This window comes from Littorina saxatilis, linkage group LG7 (assembly GCF_037325665.1).
Source record: "Littorina saxatilis isolate snail1 linkage group LG7, US_GU_Lsax_2.0, whole genome shotgun sequence".
Taxonomy (NCBI): domain Eukaryota; kingdom Metazoa; phylum Mollusca; class Gastropoda; order Littorinimorpha; family Littorinidae; genus Littorina; species Littorina saxatilis.
This window is the reverse complement of record NC_090251.1, coordinates 19,934,629-19,953,324: the sequence shown is the minus strand read 5'-3', so window position 1 is coordinate 19,953,324 and position 18,696 is coordinate 19,934,629. Positions and strand designations below refer to the sequence as shown.

The following is an 18,696-nucleotide window of genomic DNA, read 5'->3' as shown; positions in this document are numbered from 1 at the left end:
TTTCCCTGTTGTCTGTTCAAGTACTTCTTATTGATACTACAACATACAAACAAGAAGAGCAAACGCTCGATCGAGTCACTTTCGCAGTTCTGAATATTATATGAGGCATCAGATGGACAGGAAGAAATTGCTATTCACAACACAATGAGTCACGTTCACATAAAATTTGAGCCCGGTCACTTTTATAATTTCCGAGAAAAGCCCAACGTTAAGTTGTGTGTTGCCGAACAGAAAAGGCTAGTTATCTCCCTTGTTTTTCTGATAACGTTCGTAAAAGGCTACAGATGTAAATACTTTGATGTAAAGAATAATCCTACAAAGTTTCAATCACATCCGATGAACTTTGTCAAAGATATAAAATGTCTAATTTTTCCTTTGACGCTGACCTGTGACCTTGAAAAAGGTCAAAGGTCAACGAAACCATCATTAAAGTGTAGAGGTCATTGGAGGTCACGACTAAACAAAATATGAGCCCGATCGCTTTGATAGTTTCCGAGAAAAGTCCAACGTTAAGGTGGTGTCTATGGACGGCCGGCCGGACGGCCGGCCGGCCGGACAGACTAACACTGACCGATTACATAGAGTCACTTTTTCTCAAGTGACTCAAAAAATTGCATTTGACAGAAAGAGAACAAATTGTTTTATGCATGCCACTGTTTGGGTGACCATTCAGTGTTCATGCAAAGGTTTGCATGTAAATTCTCTTCATGCTGTGCTTTTCTGGTACTACTGCTCATAAAGTTAATCAAAAGAATCAACCTTGGAACGTATTCTTGATCCACTGCTGAAAAACGTTTTCCCCACAAAACTGAAAATCACTTTCTGCATTTGAACGGAGCAATTTAATTCACATTAATAATGAAGAGAATATTTTCATGATTAACATTTGAGAATTAGGGTGTCCTGTTTAATTGTCTTGTTATCGCAAAAACACTTCATTGCAAACAAGTGTTAGATTCATTTCTTTCAGCTCCAACCTTTCTGTTGTAGGTTTGCACACTGATCTGGGATGTTATCCTTAAACTCATTGTCTCCCAGGTACGGATATATCCGTACCCACTCATATGGCTCTATCTGACCAGGTATGGATATAATCACTCTGACTGTTTGCTTCAGTCGCTTCTCGTAACGTCCATCTAATGCCTGCATTCCCGCGTGTTAATACACAATAACTACAATTCTGAGTGACCAGTGCTGCAGCACAGCTGGTCTCGGCTAAAAAAAACTTGGTCAACATAGGTGGGGAAAACAGTGTTAAGAACTACTCAGTTTTTGTCCTTGTTTATCTGATTACAAAGACTCATGATATTTCATACAAGTTAAAAAAATGCCCAAGAAAACTCAAAAATGTGGTTTTCTGACCTCCATGTGACTAGGAGTTTGTGTGACCTTGACATATTCAAGGAAGGTCAGCAGAACTTTTGCCATGTCCTGGCTCTGAAAGCATCTACAGCAGTCCCTGCAATGTACGGCCCCCGGCGTGAGCGGACACCTGACATGTACGGACACATTTGCTCGGCACGGAGTGTTTTCCTTCTATATTTGCCCCCCCTTAAACGGACACCTGCAAAACGTGGACGCGGACACTCATTTTCGGTCCCAACAGCAGGTCATACCTCCAATGTACGGACAGACCATCGTCAAATGTTCACCACAACAAAGTCGATAACAGAGCAGTCCGGCTCTTGGTACAAAGATCACAGCCGCAATGGCGTGATGACAGTCACTGATAACTTGAGTGCACGTGTACCCATCAGGAGAGAGGGGGGGGGGGGGGGGGTAGTTTTGGTCAGGAGTGGAGTACATGCGAAGATGCCAACATGAAACTGCACTGTGCTCTTTATTCTTGTCTGTTGGACGTAAACAACAGAAACCACGTGTGTACAGTCGATGAAGGTCCTGAGCGAAAGAGAGTGCATGAAAAACGGCCACAGTTCTCATTCAGCATCGTGTGTCTGTGTGTAACCTCTTTCATTGACAAGATACTCTTGTTTCCCCTCAGCCTTGACCAGTGAGTCGGTTGCCTAATCTGTGAACCCTTCAGTTGTCTTGCTTTGTCAAAAGTTACCACACAGTCAACTGGTTTTGCTCTGAGTGAACAGTGCAGCTGGCCTCTCTGGCCACAGCCCCAAACAGTACATGGCTGGAGGGAGTGAGAGAGAGGGAGGGGGGGGTGGAGGGGTAGCTGGCTAAACTCTGTGGGGTGTCCGGTGTCACTACATGTCAGCAGGAAGAGCATTGAAGAGAAATAGAGAGGTGTACTCTTCCACACAATTTCAAAGCATCAGTTGTCACGGCTTGGGGTAGGCATTTAGTGAGGGAGAGTGGGAGCTGTGTTATGTACTGTGTATTTCCGACTGAAGAGTGAAAAGCCACTGCCATGCCACATGATCGGCATGCAGTCAATAAGCCAGACAAGAAGAAAATAAATTACATGACTATGACATGCAGCTCTATCTGCTGCTATTTCTTCAAACTGGTTTTCAAGCTTATTCTTTCAAAGCATCTGCACACGCTCCTCTGTGCTGTGTTTGTGTGGCTGCTTTCGTATGTCAGTGCATGGTGAGTGTGTTCACTGCCTTGAGGATTTATTTTATCTCTTCTTTTCAACACTTTTCATACAAATCATTTTTACAGAACGTTTAAAGAAGTATTAGGAGTTTATTGTTATTGTTTAGTAGCCACAAGAAGTGATTAGCATAGATTCAATCCTGTTGTTTGTGTGTCTCTGTGTGAATGTATGGCGGAGGGGGTGGTATGGTCACCCCTCCCGTGACCGGACACCTGCAATGTACGGACAGTTTTGCTATGGCCCAAGGGTGTCCGTTCATGAGAGGGACTGCTGTATTCGGAAACACAATCTTTCTGCTCAGACAGCCTTACCCTTTAAAAAAAAAATGATCATTTTTTGGTTCTAATGTTTCTCACCTTTCTGATCTAAATTTTCAGATTGTAGAATAAGTTTCTCTCACCATGGGTAAACTGAAATTCAAAGCTGGATGTACATTTCTATGGCACACTCTTATTCATGAATAACATTTTGTTAAAACCAATAGATGAATTCCGGAAATAACTCGTCAGGTTTGTATAAGTGAGGCTGGCTTTCTACACATCCTCGCTAGTGACTGGCCTATAATGTCTCATGGGAAAGTTTGACTCACTTAAAGGCATATGTACGCGCTCCCGTGTTTACAAAGTGTAGTTTGCCCATAATCGATGTCAAACGCACCATAAGACCATATAATGACGATATGTCACCATGCGCGGACCATAATACATGCATTACAGCTTGTTCTAGCCTCTGAAAAAGTGAAGATGTCAACAAAGCCGCGGAGTTCTCTCCCTTGCATCAACGTTACATGTGTTGCCAAATCTATAGGACGATCCAGATCAAAATGAAAATTCAAATATCTCAACATTTAAGGGGTCCTAGACCACAATATTTTGCAGGGAACTTAATTTAGCATGTCTCCAGCTGTTGGTAAAGCAATTAGCGTGTATAGTCATCGAGTACATATGGCTTTAAAGCAAAAGTATTCACTCTTTCACAACCCATACAAACCCGACCGAGTTATTTCCGAACATCATCGATTGCCAGTTTTTATTACAGCACATGTGAAAAACAAGGCAAGGGTAATATTCCTTTCAGGGACTCACAGTATCTTCCCATGGCTCAAATATCTGCACCTAACATTTGGTAGAGATCTACATTACTGAGAATTCCTTATACCTATGTATAAGGAATTCTCAGTGTTATATAACAATTGATGCTGACATTATGACTTACAGAACTGACGGTTTTTCAAATCACACTTTTTTTTATCAAAATAGACAAGGTTCGGAATTAAGTCGGTCAAGTTTTTATGAGTTGTGGAAGAGTTGCTTTTCTTGGAAACACTGAGCAAACCATGTGACATTACAGGCCAATGACTAGCAAGCGGTGTGTCTCCACCTGTGGTCTCACTGTACTTTGCTGTGATGAGCACAATGTGTTTGTTCTTTTTCATCCTTTCAATATCACCAGCAGAAATCAATGAGAATCCTGAATGTTACTTTCTTTCTTTCTGTATTTGGTGTTTAACGTCGTTTTCAACCACGAAGGGTTATATCGCGACGGGGAAAGGGGGAAGATGGGATAGAGCCACTTGTCAATTGTTTCTTGTTCACAAAAGCACTAATCAAAAATTTGCTCCAGGGGCTTGCAACGTAGTACAATATACACTGCCCAAAATAAGTCAAGGACCAAAAATCCAAACACAAATTACGCAAAAACCAATTAATCAAAAACATGGAACTTGTAATATGTTGTGGTCAAATCATTCAACAACAATCACGCCAAAGTGCATTGAATTCCATTCATAAACATAGTGAAGAGGGGGTCAAAATCAAAAGTCGCAAGTCTTTGCAGATTGTCAATTCCAATGTTTCACCGGTTCCCAAAGTTCAATAATGGGTATAACCCCCACGATTCTGGCAGCACTCGTTGCAGCGATCCCTCATTGAGTGGACAATGTTTGCCAGATTAGCCTGGGGGATGGCCTGCCACTCTCGCTGAAGAAGAACGAGCAGCTGTTGGAGGTTTGCAGGTGGAGCATGATTCTCGCGAACACGACGGCCCAACATGTCCCACGCATGCTCGATAGGGTTCATGTCGGGACTGTTGGCTGGCCAATCCATCCTGTTGATCTGTACCTGCTGCAGGAAGGCGTCCACAAGCCGTGCTCGATGTGGGGGAGCATTATCGTCCTGTAGCACTGCATGGGGCCCAATCTGACGCAGCATGGGCAGGACTTGGGGCCTGAGGATCTGGTCCCTGTAGACAAGGGCATTCAAGTTGCCCCGTACATGGTACAGTGGGGTCCTGTGGTGCTCGCTGATCCCAGCCCACACCATCACTGACCCTCCCCGGTAGGCTCTTCTCTCCCTCACGCATGAGGGATCATGCGTTCTCCTGGACGCCTCCAGACCCTGGTCCTGCCATCATCATGCTCCAGACTAAATCGAGATTCATCGGAAAACAGTACCTGGGCCCACTGCTGTCGATTCCATCTCAAATGGCGGGTGGACCAGGCCAGCCTTGCCATCATGTGACGTGGCGTCAGTAAAATGCGGCCAAGTTGACGCCTTGCGTGCAGCGTCTGGTCATGAAGGCGGTTGCGGACGGTCTGCTCGTTGATGTCAGTGTTGGTTGCCACCCTAAGCCTTCGTCTGATGGTGCTGGCAGTGGTCGTCCTGGTCTGCAACGCCTGGCGTGTGATGTAGCGGTCTTGACGTTGTGTGGTGATTCGAGGGCGCCCAGACCGGGGTCTGGTTTCCACACTTCCAGTGGCCAGAAAGCGCTGCCGCAGCCTCACGATGACGGAATGGGAGCAGCCAAGTCTTGCAGCAATCTCTCGGAGCCGGATACCCTCTTGAACCCAGGCTAGAGCTCGTCCGCGGTCGACAAGGTTCAGATGACGTCTTGGAGGCATGGTTGTTTGGTGGCCTGCTGTAATTTTGCCTGGGCTTATAAAGCATTTCTGGTGACGACAGTTCACTCTCAGAGGACCAATGGTTCACGTGAAAAAGATTGATTGGGGCAAAATCACCTGTGCTGAGCTCTGCAGGAGGGTTACTTTCACGTGCGTTTTTCGCAATATTGCGGATTCTTTGCTCGTCTGCACAGAGAAACGGGCAAAGTCCGAGTACCGGTTTTTGCTGTCACAGCAAAGGCAGGGAAGCTGTCAAGACGACCACAAAGCGTAGAGGGTCATTGTCGTTGATTTTTGAGATTTTTGCACAATCAACGTTGGGATCGAAAAATGGCTTTTGGTCCTTGACTTATTTTGAGCAGTGTATTACCTTACTGGGAGAATGCAAGTTTCCAGTACAAAGGACTTAACATTTCTTACATACTGCTTGACTAAAATCTTTACAAAATTTGACTATATTCTATACAAGAAACACTTAACAAGGGTAAAAGGAGAAACAGAATCCGTTAGTCGCCTCTTACGACATGCTGGGGAGCATCAGGTAAATTCTTTCTCGTCCCAATCAATATGGGACTCCCCCTAGCCCGCGGGGGGTTGACTGTTACTATCAGATCAGTGTTGTTATTTATTCCTGAACATCACTCTGACTCTGGTTCTAACTATGACAACAGTTAACAGATTAATAATGTGAAAAAGGATCACATATGTATGCAGTAGCAAACATTCTCATTGAATGAAAATCTGATGATAGGTACTTATTTGACCATGCATAAGTGTATATCGAACAGCATAAACATGACCAAAAGATACTGACACGATTGCTCTGCAGTGTGTTATCTTTTCCCTTTGAGAGCATGCTTAAGTGATTCATTCGGCAACATCTCTTCGCTAAACATATATCAAGTACATCAAGGCTCAAGCCCCGTCTCAACTCATAACTGTACATACTTCCTTCTCCTCTAAAGAAAAAGCTAAAAAGAAAATATTAATCAAATCAGACCAAATCCAACATAATCAACTGTAACAGTTCAATGCAATCATACAACTTGATTTTCTTTTAAGCACACAATTATTCTTTGCAAAGGTGCAATGTTACTTTTTCCACAAGTGGTAGAAGACATTTTGCAATTGAAAGTGTAAGCTGCCTTCACAGTGCACAAAGAAGAGTTGCAGGAAAAGGTAATCCCTGTCTCTCAGAAGTAAGCCAAAGCTAAGCAGTCAGTACGCTTTTCTTCAACCACACAAGTGAAGCTGGCAACATGTTCACTACACAGTGGAAGATCATGCGCTTATATCTCGTTTCCACCAAAAAAGAAGAAATTGCACTGTTGTATGAGCGTCAAGACAATGTCTTCAGGGAAACCGGAGAACTGCAACATGGTTTCATACGAGGCAAACTCCATCCGCATAATGGTTGGCCACCAGCACCGTGACAGGTTGCGACTGTCCATGTTGTTTTCATGCTGATGTTCCGATATTCTGAAACAACAACAAAACACACATATGAACAAAACTAGACGATAAGCATTCAATCTGCATGCCCAGTCATTTTTTATCTGGAGATTAAACAAGTGTTTCATTATCAATTTTATAATTTTTTAAAGAAACAAGCTAAAGACTACATGATAAAAATGTCTAAGAATACTCTTTTTTAAATGTAACAAGTCGCGTAACGCAAAATTACTACATATAATCAATATGTGGAACTCACAGAATGAAATTGAACACACTGCATTTTTTTCACCAAGACAATATAGCTTCGTTGATTCCCCGTGGCAAGGAAATCGGTGACAGTTTCACGTGTCAACACACTGAAATTAACAAGCCACAGGATTGTGCTTCACAGGAAAGATCGCTTTTCTCTCTTCATTTAACTTTCTGAGCTTGTTTTTAATCCAAAAATAACATACCTATATGTTTTTGGAACCAAGAAATGAGATAAAATAATTTTTGATACTCAAATTTAAATTAAAATTTTCTGATTTTTAAGGCAATGGAGCGGCAGTAAAATTAAATTTGGAGAATATATGGAATAACCTAGTTTTCTGGGTAGTTATTGAAGAGACTTATACAAATAAATGTAAAATATTTAAATACTAATGGACACAGCCGCCATATTGGATTTCTAGGAAACGGTTTTACATCAACATCATACATCAGACATGCATAATATTTGGCACAAGGATACACATGACTTGTATCTGCAATCATATAGAACGATATTTTGACTAAAGACTACAGTTGAATTTAAATTATTTTTTTGTAATAAGGATTAATGAATTTCTAACTGCATATTCATTAATCTTTATTTCAAAAATTAATTTAATTTCAACCAGTTTCCATAGCGACGGCAAAAATAAATCTGAAACTCTCATGTAAAGTTTCATGAAGTAGTTTTCTCTGAACCGCTCTACACATACATACACACACACACACACACACACACCACCACCCTATGTTAAAACATTTAGTCAAAACTTGACTGAATGTAAACATAATGTTATCAAATGGAGCTATCAACAAAATGAGAAGTACGACACAAGTAACTGCTCCCAAGAATATCTAGATTAGTTTTCATAAATCCGTTCAGTCCTTCAAACACTGATGAAAGTTTCAGTGCAGTTTTCATTCCACAGATTTCTTCACATTAAGCCTATTTTTAATCAAACCAAACAACACTATATATTTTTGGATCAGCAATTTTTCAGGAATACAGTCATATCACACTTTTCGTGAATCTTCGGTACCAACAAAAGACAAGAAGGGCAAAGCCCATACGACTCACATGCTTGACCTTGACCTTTACATGACCTTGACCTTCAGGGTCAAGGTCAAAGAACTAAACCTAGCAATGACATCATACACTAAGAACTGCTTTACACATTTTTCCTACCAAAATACATGTGGCCTTGACCCAAGGTCAAGGTCATCCAAGGTCATGCAACACAAAGCTGTTAATTCAAGACATAGGAAGTACAATGGTGCTTATTGGCCCTTTCTACCATGAGATATGTAGTGGAATGCATGAATGGAGACTATCAAGCTAGTTGGGAACTAAATCCAAAGTTCGAAACTATCGCTCTAGTGCGCAATGCATGGCACGATATTTTCAAATGTTCCGACCTAAGTTGGTGACTAACTTGCCTAAATTTGGTCCTCCTCCGAGGAGGACCAAATTCCTTAGTTTCGAACTATTGCAAAAATACAAATGGCGGCCGCCATGACAGTCTTTGATTTTGCTGTACAAAAAAATCAAATATTCGGCAGTCCGACGCATGAACCAAAGAATGATGTCGACAAAGAAGTTGAAACATTGATTGCGCTTTGGAGGGGGTTCAAATACAAGTCGTGAAGTGACCGGCACAGCTGATTTGGGACACGATCTACCTTGAGTCGGGAGATTTGCTATGAACATTGACTAAATTTCCACTTTTTACATCAGCGACTGTACAAATTTGGCTTGTACATCTTCCTGTCGCCGATTTTAATCGGTTTGGATCATCCAACAGGTAAGAGCAAGATTCATCCGTTGTGTGCGTGTAGTTTGTGTGTCCCACGGTGTGTGTGTTCGTTTGTGCGCCTCGGTGTGTGAGTGTGTGTCAGATTATATTGCAATAATACATTTGTTAGAAAGTGAGAGCAAGGGTAGATCTAGATCTATGGGCCAGGCAGTACTGTCTGAGTGTCTCCGAAACCGTGTTCAGTGTCATAGGAAAATAGGCCTACGAGCCATTGTGTAGTGGTGACGATGAAAGATACAGTTGTTGTTTTTCTGACAGTGACAGTGACATTGACAATGAACGATCGTCAATGCATCAATGATTATGCACAGCAGCATCGGTTTCTTCGGAACTGTGCACTGTTGACTGAATTTCCCACGGTGGAGCAATGAACAGTAGACACTAAAACAAAGCTAATCTAATGCATTGAAGCATCGCTGTAGATCTATCTCATTCAACTAACAATATAATGCAGTGAATGGCAAATCTATCTCTGAGTCTGAATGAACTGTTGTGTATCCTTATTTGCTGTAAATGTCCTGGCTCACACTGCACTCCCAACATTAGAAGTATGTTTTCTAAGCTGAATGCATGTATAATTTGATATAGTAAGTGTGTAAAGCCAAGAGTAACACTAACTGGCCCAAAACAATTTTTGTGTGTATACAAATCACTGCCACTGAAAGTGTGTCTATTGTGTATTTTTAGAAGGGTTATTCAACAATGACTTATTTTTCTGTTTAAATACTTGATATTTACTCTGCATGAACAGAGTCAGAGGTAAATGCTGCTGTATAAACTATGATTGTGAAAGAGAGAATAAAAGAATCAATGAGCGAGTGGTTTAATTATAATACAGTTATTATTTATTGTTAATTAATTATTTTATGGTGTGTTTTTTCAGGCCTCCTAAGAAACCAGAGATGATGTGTGATGAAGTGTTCATACAGCTCTTGCATTCAGATATATATATGGATTCTGGAGAGGATTCAGACTGAGTGGACATGCTGCTTTACAGACTACCATGAAGAGTAAGTCACACATTTCTGTACCACTACCAAGTACCTGCTTGTGCCTATTAAATTGTTATTGCAAAATTGATTTATGATATGTAAATTGGCACTGGTGATAGTAGTTTGAAGCTGTGTAGATGTTTTTGGCAGACTTTTGTACGTTGTGTTGTAAAGAGATCTGCGTTTCACATTAGATGCACTTAAAATCTAGATAGATACATTCAGCTATGTCAACACTTGTTACATCTGAATCTGAGAGTAGTGGCAGGAGATGCAAGTTTATTGACACAAAAACATTACGGCTTTGTATTTAATTCTTACATCTGTATGTATCCTTGCATAGTACAATTTACTATTTATACAAAATGGTACATAAAGCTTGGTTTTAGTTCTCTTTCTCTTCTCAAATCCTTTGCCACTATTCTTAAAGTAAATTACACAGTGTGAATGAACTAATGCAGCACAGGAAAGTAAAACAAAATTGCAAGATAAAATGAAATCATTACTAATTTACTGGAATTATTTTAAAGGCACATACAGTTATTCTTCCCTTGGCTCACCATCCTAGATCTTGCCAGGCTTTTACATGGAATAAGAATGAATCTGTTCACTCGGATACTTCTACATTCAACACCCTGGCTTCTTCCTGCTCAGAGTTAGATTTTGTTGTGGAAACCACTCTCAGATTAACAAAAATGTTACTTCTTTACTTCTGCGAGTGACTTTTGAGAAATTCGTTCATAAACAAAATTCAACTATGCACATGAAGCAGTCACTGACTGTCAGGGTGTCAATATTTTATGTGTCTGGGTGAAGTTATGTTCCTATCCCATGTACAACTGGCCAGATCTGAAATGGCCAAAATCAATGGGATCAACACACATCCCCAGAATCTTCATCACTGGAAAATGTGGTGGGTTGAATGTATTTTAATAAAAAGGCTGACAGGCGAGTGCTTTGGATCCTGAAAGTTCTGTTTTGGACTGAAATCGAGACACATTTCCCAATGAAACTCAAACTGTATAGTGTTGATGCTGAAGAGCGAAAGTGTGTGGGTTGAGGGCACACTTGTTTTTGACTAAAATCGAGAAACATTTCTGCCAAGCACAAAGTTCATACACGCACAGATTTTTTTTTAATAGTTTAGATTACAATATCACACACACCATCCCCGATCCCAATGGTCACGTGAAGAGCAAGTGCTTCCTCACCCCCCCCCCCCCCACACACACACACACACACTGCTTAACACGTACACACCTTCTCCCCCAACACACACCCTCCCCTCGCTAACCAAAACCCATCCCCGTGAATACTGAAGGTGCTCAGTTATATGTTTTCTTTATTTTTCAGGAAGGACCGCTACATTAAGGGAAGGCTGTTTGCACCTTGGTTCCTGGGTTCGCTGGGGACGATGATCAAATTCAGAGTACCATCACAATTCTGTGCTTTTCCATCTGATTCGGCTGAGAATGCTTGCAGAGGTTTCTACACTTCCCGTCATAAAAAGTAGGCAGATGCGTTTGAGGGCAGATCTTACTGATGAGGCTGTTGATTGAAAAACCAAGTATATGACTGAAAAGGCCATTAATTTCCCTACTTTATTCAGAAACAAAATTGGGTTTACATGACGTAGTGTCTATGCAGTGAAACCTGCAACACAGACACCCTCCCCCCCCCCCCCCCCCCCCCCCCCCTCCCACAAATCAAATTCACAAAATCAAGCTTTCCGTGTTAAAATCAACAACACAAATAAGAACAACTAAACCGAAACTCAAACATGTTTTGCATGTCATTAGACAGAACAATCAAATCTTTATCCAAAACAGTCCGTTTTGTTCACATATATCTTGTCTAACATGAACGCTATGGCATGCTGAGCGTGTAGTTGTCAATCCTCTCAGTTTTTGAAGTCGTTTTAGCGGGTAATGAGACCAAAAATGGTACATTTCAGAACTCCTCAACGCATTGTCTTAAAACTGTCAGTGATTTGTGCTAACACACGTCGTTAAGTACAAAATAAAATGAGACCAAAAAATGGTGCATTTCAGTAACTCCTCAACGCATTGTCTTAAAACTTGTCGGTGATTTGGGCTAACACATGTCGTTAAGTACACACGGAATCTCAAGTCATGTGAGATATTAGTTCTGCTGTTGCGCGACATGCCAGAACGAATTTTAAAAATAAAAATGTACCCTGTCCAATGCACTGAATTTGTAAAAAAAACAAGTCGCGTAAGGCGAAAATACAACATTTAGTCAAGTAAAAGTAGCTGTCGAACTCACAGAATGAAACTGAACGCAATGCCATTTTTCAGCAAGACCGTATACTCGTAGCATCGTCAGTCCACCGCTCATGGCAAAGGCAGTGAAATTGACAAGAAGAGCGGGGTAGTAGTTGCGCTAAGAAGGATAGCACGCTTTTCTGTACCTCTCTTTGTTTTAACTTTCTGAGCGTGTTTTTAATCCAAACATATCATATCTATATGTTTTTTGAATCAGGAACCGACCAGGAATAAGATGAAAGTGTTTTTAAATTGATTTCGACAATTTAATTTTGATAATAATTTTTATATATTTAATTTCCAGAGCTTGTTTTTAATCCAAATATAACATATTTATATGTTTTTGGAATCAGAAAATGATGGAGAATAAGATGAACGTAAATTTGGATCGTTTTATAAATTTTTATTTTTTTTTACAATTTTCAGATTTTTAATGACCAAAGTCATTAATTAATTTTTAAGCCACCAAGCTGAAATGCAATACCGAAGTCCGGGCTTCGTCGAAGATTACTTGACCAAAATTTCAACCAATTTGGTTGAAAAATGAGGGCGTGACAGTGCCGCCTCAACTGTCACGAAAAGCCGGATATGATGTCATCAAAGACATCTATCAAAAAAATGAAAAAAACGTTCGGGGATTTCATACTCAGGAACTCTCATGTCAAATTTCATAAAGATCGGTCCAGTTGAAATCCTCATACCGCCAATGTCTGATAAAATATGTACATGAAATTTAATTGTGTGGCGCATCTGTTATTGTTCTTGAAGATAACAGCAAATTAATTGTTTTTCAATGAGTCAGCGAAGACCTACCATCAATTTAAGAACTCTTTCTGGCATGTCAATTAACAGCAGACTAATTTCTCAAATGACTTTAAAATCCGTATGAACTTTCCCACATGTGTTACTACTGTTAGCACAAATCACCGCAACGTTGAAGGCAATGCGTTGAGGAGTTACGAAAACGTACCGGTTTTTGTCTCATTACCCACTAAAACTGCCTTTTACAGCTTCTCAGAGGAATGACACCTACACAAATCAACATGCCTTAATGTCAGTGTTAGACCAGATATGTGAACAAAACTGACTGATTTGGATGCAGATTTGATTGTTTTTTCTATTGACGTGCAGAAGATGTTTTGTTTTGGCAGTTCTGATTTTTTGTCAATTTTAACGCGGGAACATTGATTTTGCGAATTTGATTTTGCAGGGTGTCTGTGTTGTATTTTCCACTGTATAAACACTATGTCATATAAACCCAATCTGCTTTCTGAATAGGTTTGGGGAATGAATGGCTTTTTTCAGTCATATACAGGATAAACCAAAAAAATGTAACACTAAAACAATGCTAATAACTTCTACATCTGTTGACCGAATCACTTTATTTTTAAGGTACATAAACCGCAGCCAGTGCATGACCCTTCCACAAAGTGGACATTTTGTAGATCAAATGTAACTGGTCAAATGGTCTGACTTTTGTGCTCTATTTCAAAAAATAAATTCCAAATTCGGCGGTCGATTCACTAAAACGAAGTTTGACCATGAACAGTATCAATACTTACTTAATTTAAACCCTATACTCATAGACAGACGCGTGTGAAGCATGTTTAAATGTGGAGTACGCTCATTTAAAAAAAAATACACCAAGTTTGTTTGAGAATACTCCAAGTCCAAAACAGGGATTCCCAGATCTGAATGTTGATTAAGGTATACTTTTGTGATTCGAATTGCCCCGAATGTTACAATCTTGAGCGCTTAGATCGGGCAAGTTTGGCTACCGCTCAATTTTAAAACCCGTACCGTTGAGTCGATCCCCAAAATTGGGAACTTAATTTAAAATTGCACAAAAGTCAGCCTATCTGATCTTCAAAATTGTCACTTTGTAGAAGGGTCATGCATAGGCTGAAGTTTATGTCCACAAATGTAGGTTATTAACTTGTTGTGGGTTGCATTGTTTTTGGGTCAACCTGTATTTGGTTTTTTTAATAAACGGCCTCATCATAAAGATTTGCCCTCAAACGGATCTGCCTACTTTTTATGACGAGTATTATAGTTGGCTCAGTGGCTAAAGAAACATTCTACAGGATGAATAAACAAACAAACAAATCTCATGATTCTCTGTGCTTTAATGTGTGTGTGTGTGTGTGTGTGTGTGTGTGTGTGTGTGTGTGTGTGTGTGTGTGTGTGTTTTGGGGAGTTTGTTTTGGTTTTTAGTGAGAGGATGGCTGGTGGTTTGGATGGGGTGAAAAGCTGAGTGACACTGTGATTGTGGATAATTAAATTGTTGTTGGCTTGCTGCTGTCAGTTTTAAGGCACCGTTCTTGCAAACGCCAAGTTTGGCTTACTATTTTATATCTGCATGGGCTCTTACATGAGGTTAGGCCATCTATACACTTTGATACATACCAAACATTTACATTCTGACTGGGTCATGTGCAAAGTTGGAATGTTTGAATGAATACATTTTGCGGATTGATGCCAGTAGAAGTTAAACAAATTAATTGATCAAACATTCCAACACTTCAAAGTAAACACACGTGTTTTTGACAGCTGGTATATGTTAAAGTGGAGGGATGGTTTTATTCCACGTGAAGCCTGCATGCCACATCTGAGACGTTGAGCGAAATCGTTTACACAAAATATGCAATCATTGTTTATCATCATTTAAATTAAAACGTTCATACACAATGACACAACAAATGTTGTCGGAAACTCAAAAGAACACATGAAAGAATAAAAGATGATCAATGCAGCAAAACGCGCCACTTGGACAGAGTGGGTTACAATTTCATTCTTTATTTAATTTAGCCTTCACATTTCCCTTATCATATCTTATATTTTAACATCGTTCAGTTCTTGTCAGCTTGAAATGTTTGCAGTTTTTACTCACGAAACAGGTTAGTCTTCTGAAGTCAGTGCAACATCAAAGCTAAAATTTCACACATGAGATGCATTTTGATGATCAGCTCTACCATACCGAAGCAATGCATTTAAACTGGCGCAGATTAATTTTCAAATGATGTTCAAGAAACAGCTAGCTTCCTTATAGACAGAGTGTCTAAGTTACAAAATATAGTCATCTCAGTATCCAACATCATTACCTCTTTGCTTGCTTAGAAGAACTTCTCAGAGTGTTTGCGGCATTCATCAAACAAGATCATACACATTAAAATATTGTCACTTCCTACTCATTGAATAATGTATTCATTGTATCTAATTATTCATGTTAAAGACCAGCACAAAATTGCAATCATTTAAATATGTCACTGACATAAAGTATTCTACCCGATCTGGAAAAAAAGAAGAAAATCATAAGTGCATGATTCAAATCACTGATGATGTCTTGTAATTCGGTAGTGTTTCCAGTTAATCTTTTTTCTTTACATCTCACAATTCTTTTACTAGTTTATTTTGTAAGTAGAACACCAGGCCAAAACATTGTTGGCTCCTTTTGTATGACATCACACATTTTCAAGGATTTGCTTGCTAACTTGCTTGTTTCTTAATTTGTTTAATGATCGCTCCAAATTACATTCCTTCCTTTATCTGGCACTCTTGTTCTCAACTTTGTCCCTCCCTCTTAGCGGTTTAGAGAGAGAGAGAGAGTGAGTGTGTGTGTGTGTGTGTGTGTGTGTGTGTGTGTTAGTGTGTGCGTATGCCTGTGTGTGTGAGAGAGAGATAGAGACTGAGAGAAAGAAAGAGAGAGAGTTGATCTATTGTCTTGATTCCCTCATTCAATTTTCTTTTGTTGTATAGTGTAGAACTTAGACAGCTTCGTGACATACCTGTGGTGCGGTTTTATGGTCGTTTAACTATCCATCGGTGAACCATGCAATTATTTCTCTTCAACGATTACTCGGTCTCTACTGACAACTCTAAACTCCACAAAACACGACTTTTTTCAGTTCAGAAATGTCAGTTTCGCTCCCATAAATTGAAACACAAACTTAAATACATCCATACATCATTGTCTGTTACAAAGTTCCAGCTTTGCTTTAAAATGCACAATCAGTATGAGGGACACGGACTTTTTCCCAGTACATACCGACTGAGCCATCACTCAAATCTTCGACGACACTGACTCAGCCTATATGCTGCGTACATCTCCCCGGTCGGGCAGTTTTAGCTCTCGTAATGTGCGGAAGAACTGAGAGAAACATTTGTGTTCTGCCTATGTTTGTCTTGTTTGCTCGCCAAAATAATATTGCATCGATCAACCACTCAAGTTCGCACTGTTACCATGCTCCCAATCCCATGCTGGTTTGTTTACCACTTTCGAAGGTGAAGAGTTCACCGCGCCTGCGCAATGACGGGGATTTCCCTATGACGTCACCTGAAAGTTATGACCTACTCTTTTAGCTGGTAACTAAGTAGTCTCGACCAAGTTCGCTCTCATGCATTGCAGACTGACCAAATCTTTAGTTACGAACTGCGTAGTTCGAACCTACGTTTAGTTGCTAACTATAATAGTCTCCATTCATGCATTCCACTACAGGTCACTTTTAGTGGTTCACTACCTTATTTTGGTCACATTTCATAAGGGTCAAAGTGACCTTGACCTTGATCATATGTGACCAAATGTGTCTCATGATGAAAGCATAACATGTGCCCCACATAATTTTTAAGTTTGAAACAGTTATCTTCCATAGTTCAGGGTCAAGGTCACTTCAAAATATGTATGCAATCCAACTTTGAAGAGCTCCTGTGACCTTGACCTTGAAGCAAGGTAAACCAAACTGGTATCAAAAGATGGGGCTTACTTTGCCCTATATATCATATATAGGTGAGGTATTCAATCTCAAAAACTTCAGAGAAAATGGGAAAAATGTGAAAAATACCTGTTTTTTAGACAACATTTATGGCCCCTGCGACCTTGACGCAAGGTCAAGATGCTATGTATGTTTTTTGGGGCCTTGTCATCATACACCATCTTGCCAAATTTGGTACTGATAGACTGAATAGTGTCCAAGAAATATCCAACGTTAAAGTTTTCCGGACGGCCGGCTGGCCGGACGGCCGGCCGGACGGCCGGACGACTCGGGTGAGTACATAGACTCACTTTTGCTTCGCATGTGAGTCAAAAATGCAAAATTAGGCATAACTTTGAACGAGTTTTATGAATGAATATTTAGAGTACCAAGCGGAAATGCAATACATGCAAAGATAATACCATCAAATAGAGCTAAAATAAAACTAAAAAAAGTCCAAAAATAAAACGAAACAAGAGGCGAAGCCTTCAAGGCTCATGTAAGAAATCGACAAACAGTAACACAAACTCAATCACTCCGTCACACATACACACACACACACACACAGTAAGCATAGGTGAAACTGTGCAAGAAAGTGAGACCCTGGATCTGCCAAGTAGTCTCGGCCCGCTCACAATAACAATGACCGAGACTTTCAGTAATTCCTTTGCGTGACGTCTAACCCTCTTACGTCATAATGTGACGTCTTCAAATAGTTTCTATCTCACACGTCAAACACTTTTGACCGAGACGTAATCTTCTTATGCGAGCTTTATCCATAGACTCGGAAATGTTAAAGTTTCTATCACACACACACACACACACACACACACACGCACGCACGCACGCACAGACAGACAAAGTTTATCATCGCATAGGCTACACTTACGTGAGCCAAAAAACTAAAAAAAAAGTCAATTTTCATAAAACTTGATTCACTAGTTTTTTAAGATATGCCACAGACAGACACACACATACATAGGTACTCTCTGCCCTTGACAAATCATGCAATCAAATATTGACTGAATGTAAAAAAAAAAAAAAAAGCAACAGTCAGAGATTAGCCTTATGTATTTACTTGAGAACAAGTTTTGAGACAATGTCAGGCTGTTGATCAGGCCAAACTGAGACACTAAGCCAGGACACTGAGTGACGCACATATTCACTCACATTCCACCAGCGGTGCACACAGAGAGACCAACACACTCACAGGGCTGTAGACAGCTGTTCTGCCAAGTTGACTTACCTGTTCAAGTGTGAGATAAGGAATTTCAACACTTCAAAGTTTTGCTCGGGCAACTTCTTGATGACACCTCGTAGCATCAGCAAGCGACTGCTTTTGTCAGGAACACCTGCAACAGACATATTTGGTGTCAAACAAAGGCACAAGGCTTCCTTCAGGGCTAATTAGCTCTACATGTCATTAAGCTTGTGCACCTGTCAAAACAACATCGCTTCAATTTAGGATGGTTTTTTAGGGGTTTTTTGGCATTAGGTTTTTTTTGGAAAAGAAAGTTTGATGCTGAGTTTAATTAAGCTGTACGGGCATCAGTACAGTTTCTGTAAGGTGCATCTTACTGGCTTTTTTCATTGGAAATCTGCACATTTATCTACCATACCACTAACTAAGAAAAATAAATGTACTAACTCTGACAATATCATACAGGGTGGTATGCAAA

At 40.2% G+C, this 18,696-nt stretch overlaps 1 protein-coding gene and 1 long non-coding RNA gene across 2 annotated transcripts in view; one reads left to right on the top strand and one right to left on the bottom strand.

Annotated features, from left to right (window-relative positions):
• Positions 1-5,324: 5,324 nt before the first annotated feature.
• LOC138970868 (rho GTPase-activating protein 190-like) overlaps positions 5,325-18,696 on the bottom strand; it is a 203,090-nt gene continuing 189,718 nt past the window's right edge. The window contains exons 29-30 of the mRNA XM_070343430.1: positions 18,264-18,369; positions 5,325-6,950 (exon numbers count right to left, since the gene is read on the bottom strand). Coding sequence (XP_070199531.1) covers positions 6,761-6,950; positions 18,264-18,369 — 296 coding nt within the window. The 3' untranslated portion in view covers positions 5,325-6,760. The remainder of the gene's footprint in view (positions 6,951-18,263; positions 18,370-18,696) is intronic.
• On the top strand, positions 8,326-11,604 carry LOC138970876 (uncharacterized). The gene is made up of 3 exons (XR_011457091.1): positions 8,326-8,980; positions 9,876-10,002; positions 11,338-11,604. It is a non-coding gene; the product is annotated as an uncharacterized lncRNA (long non-coding RNA).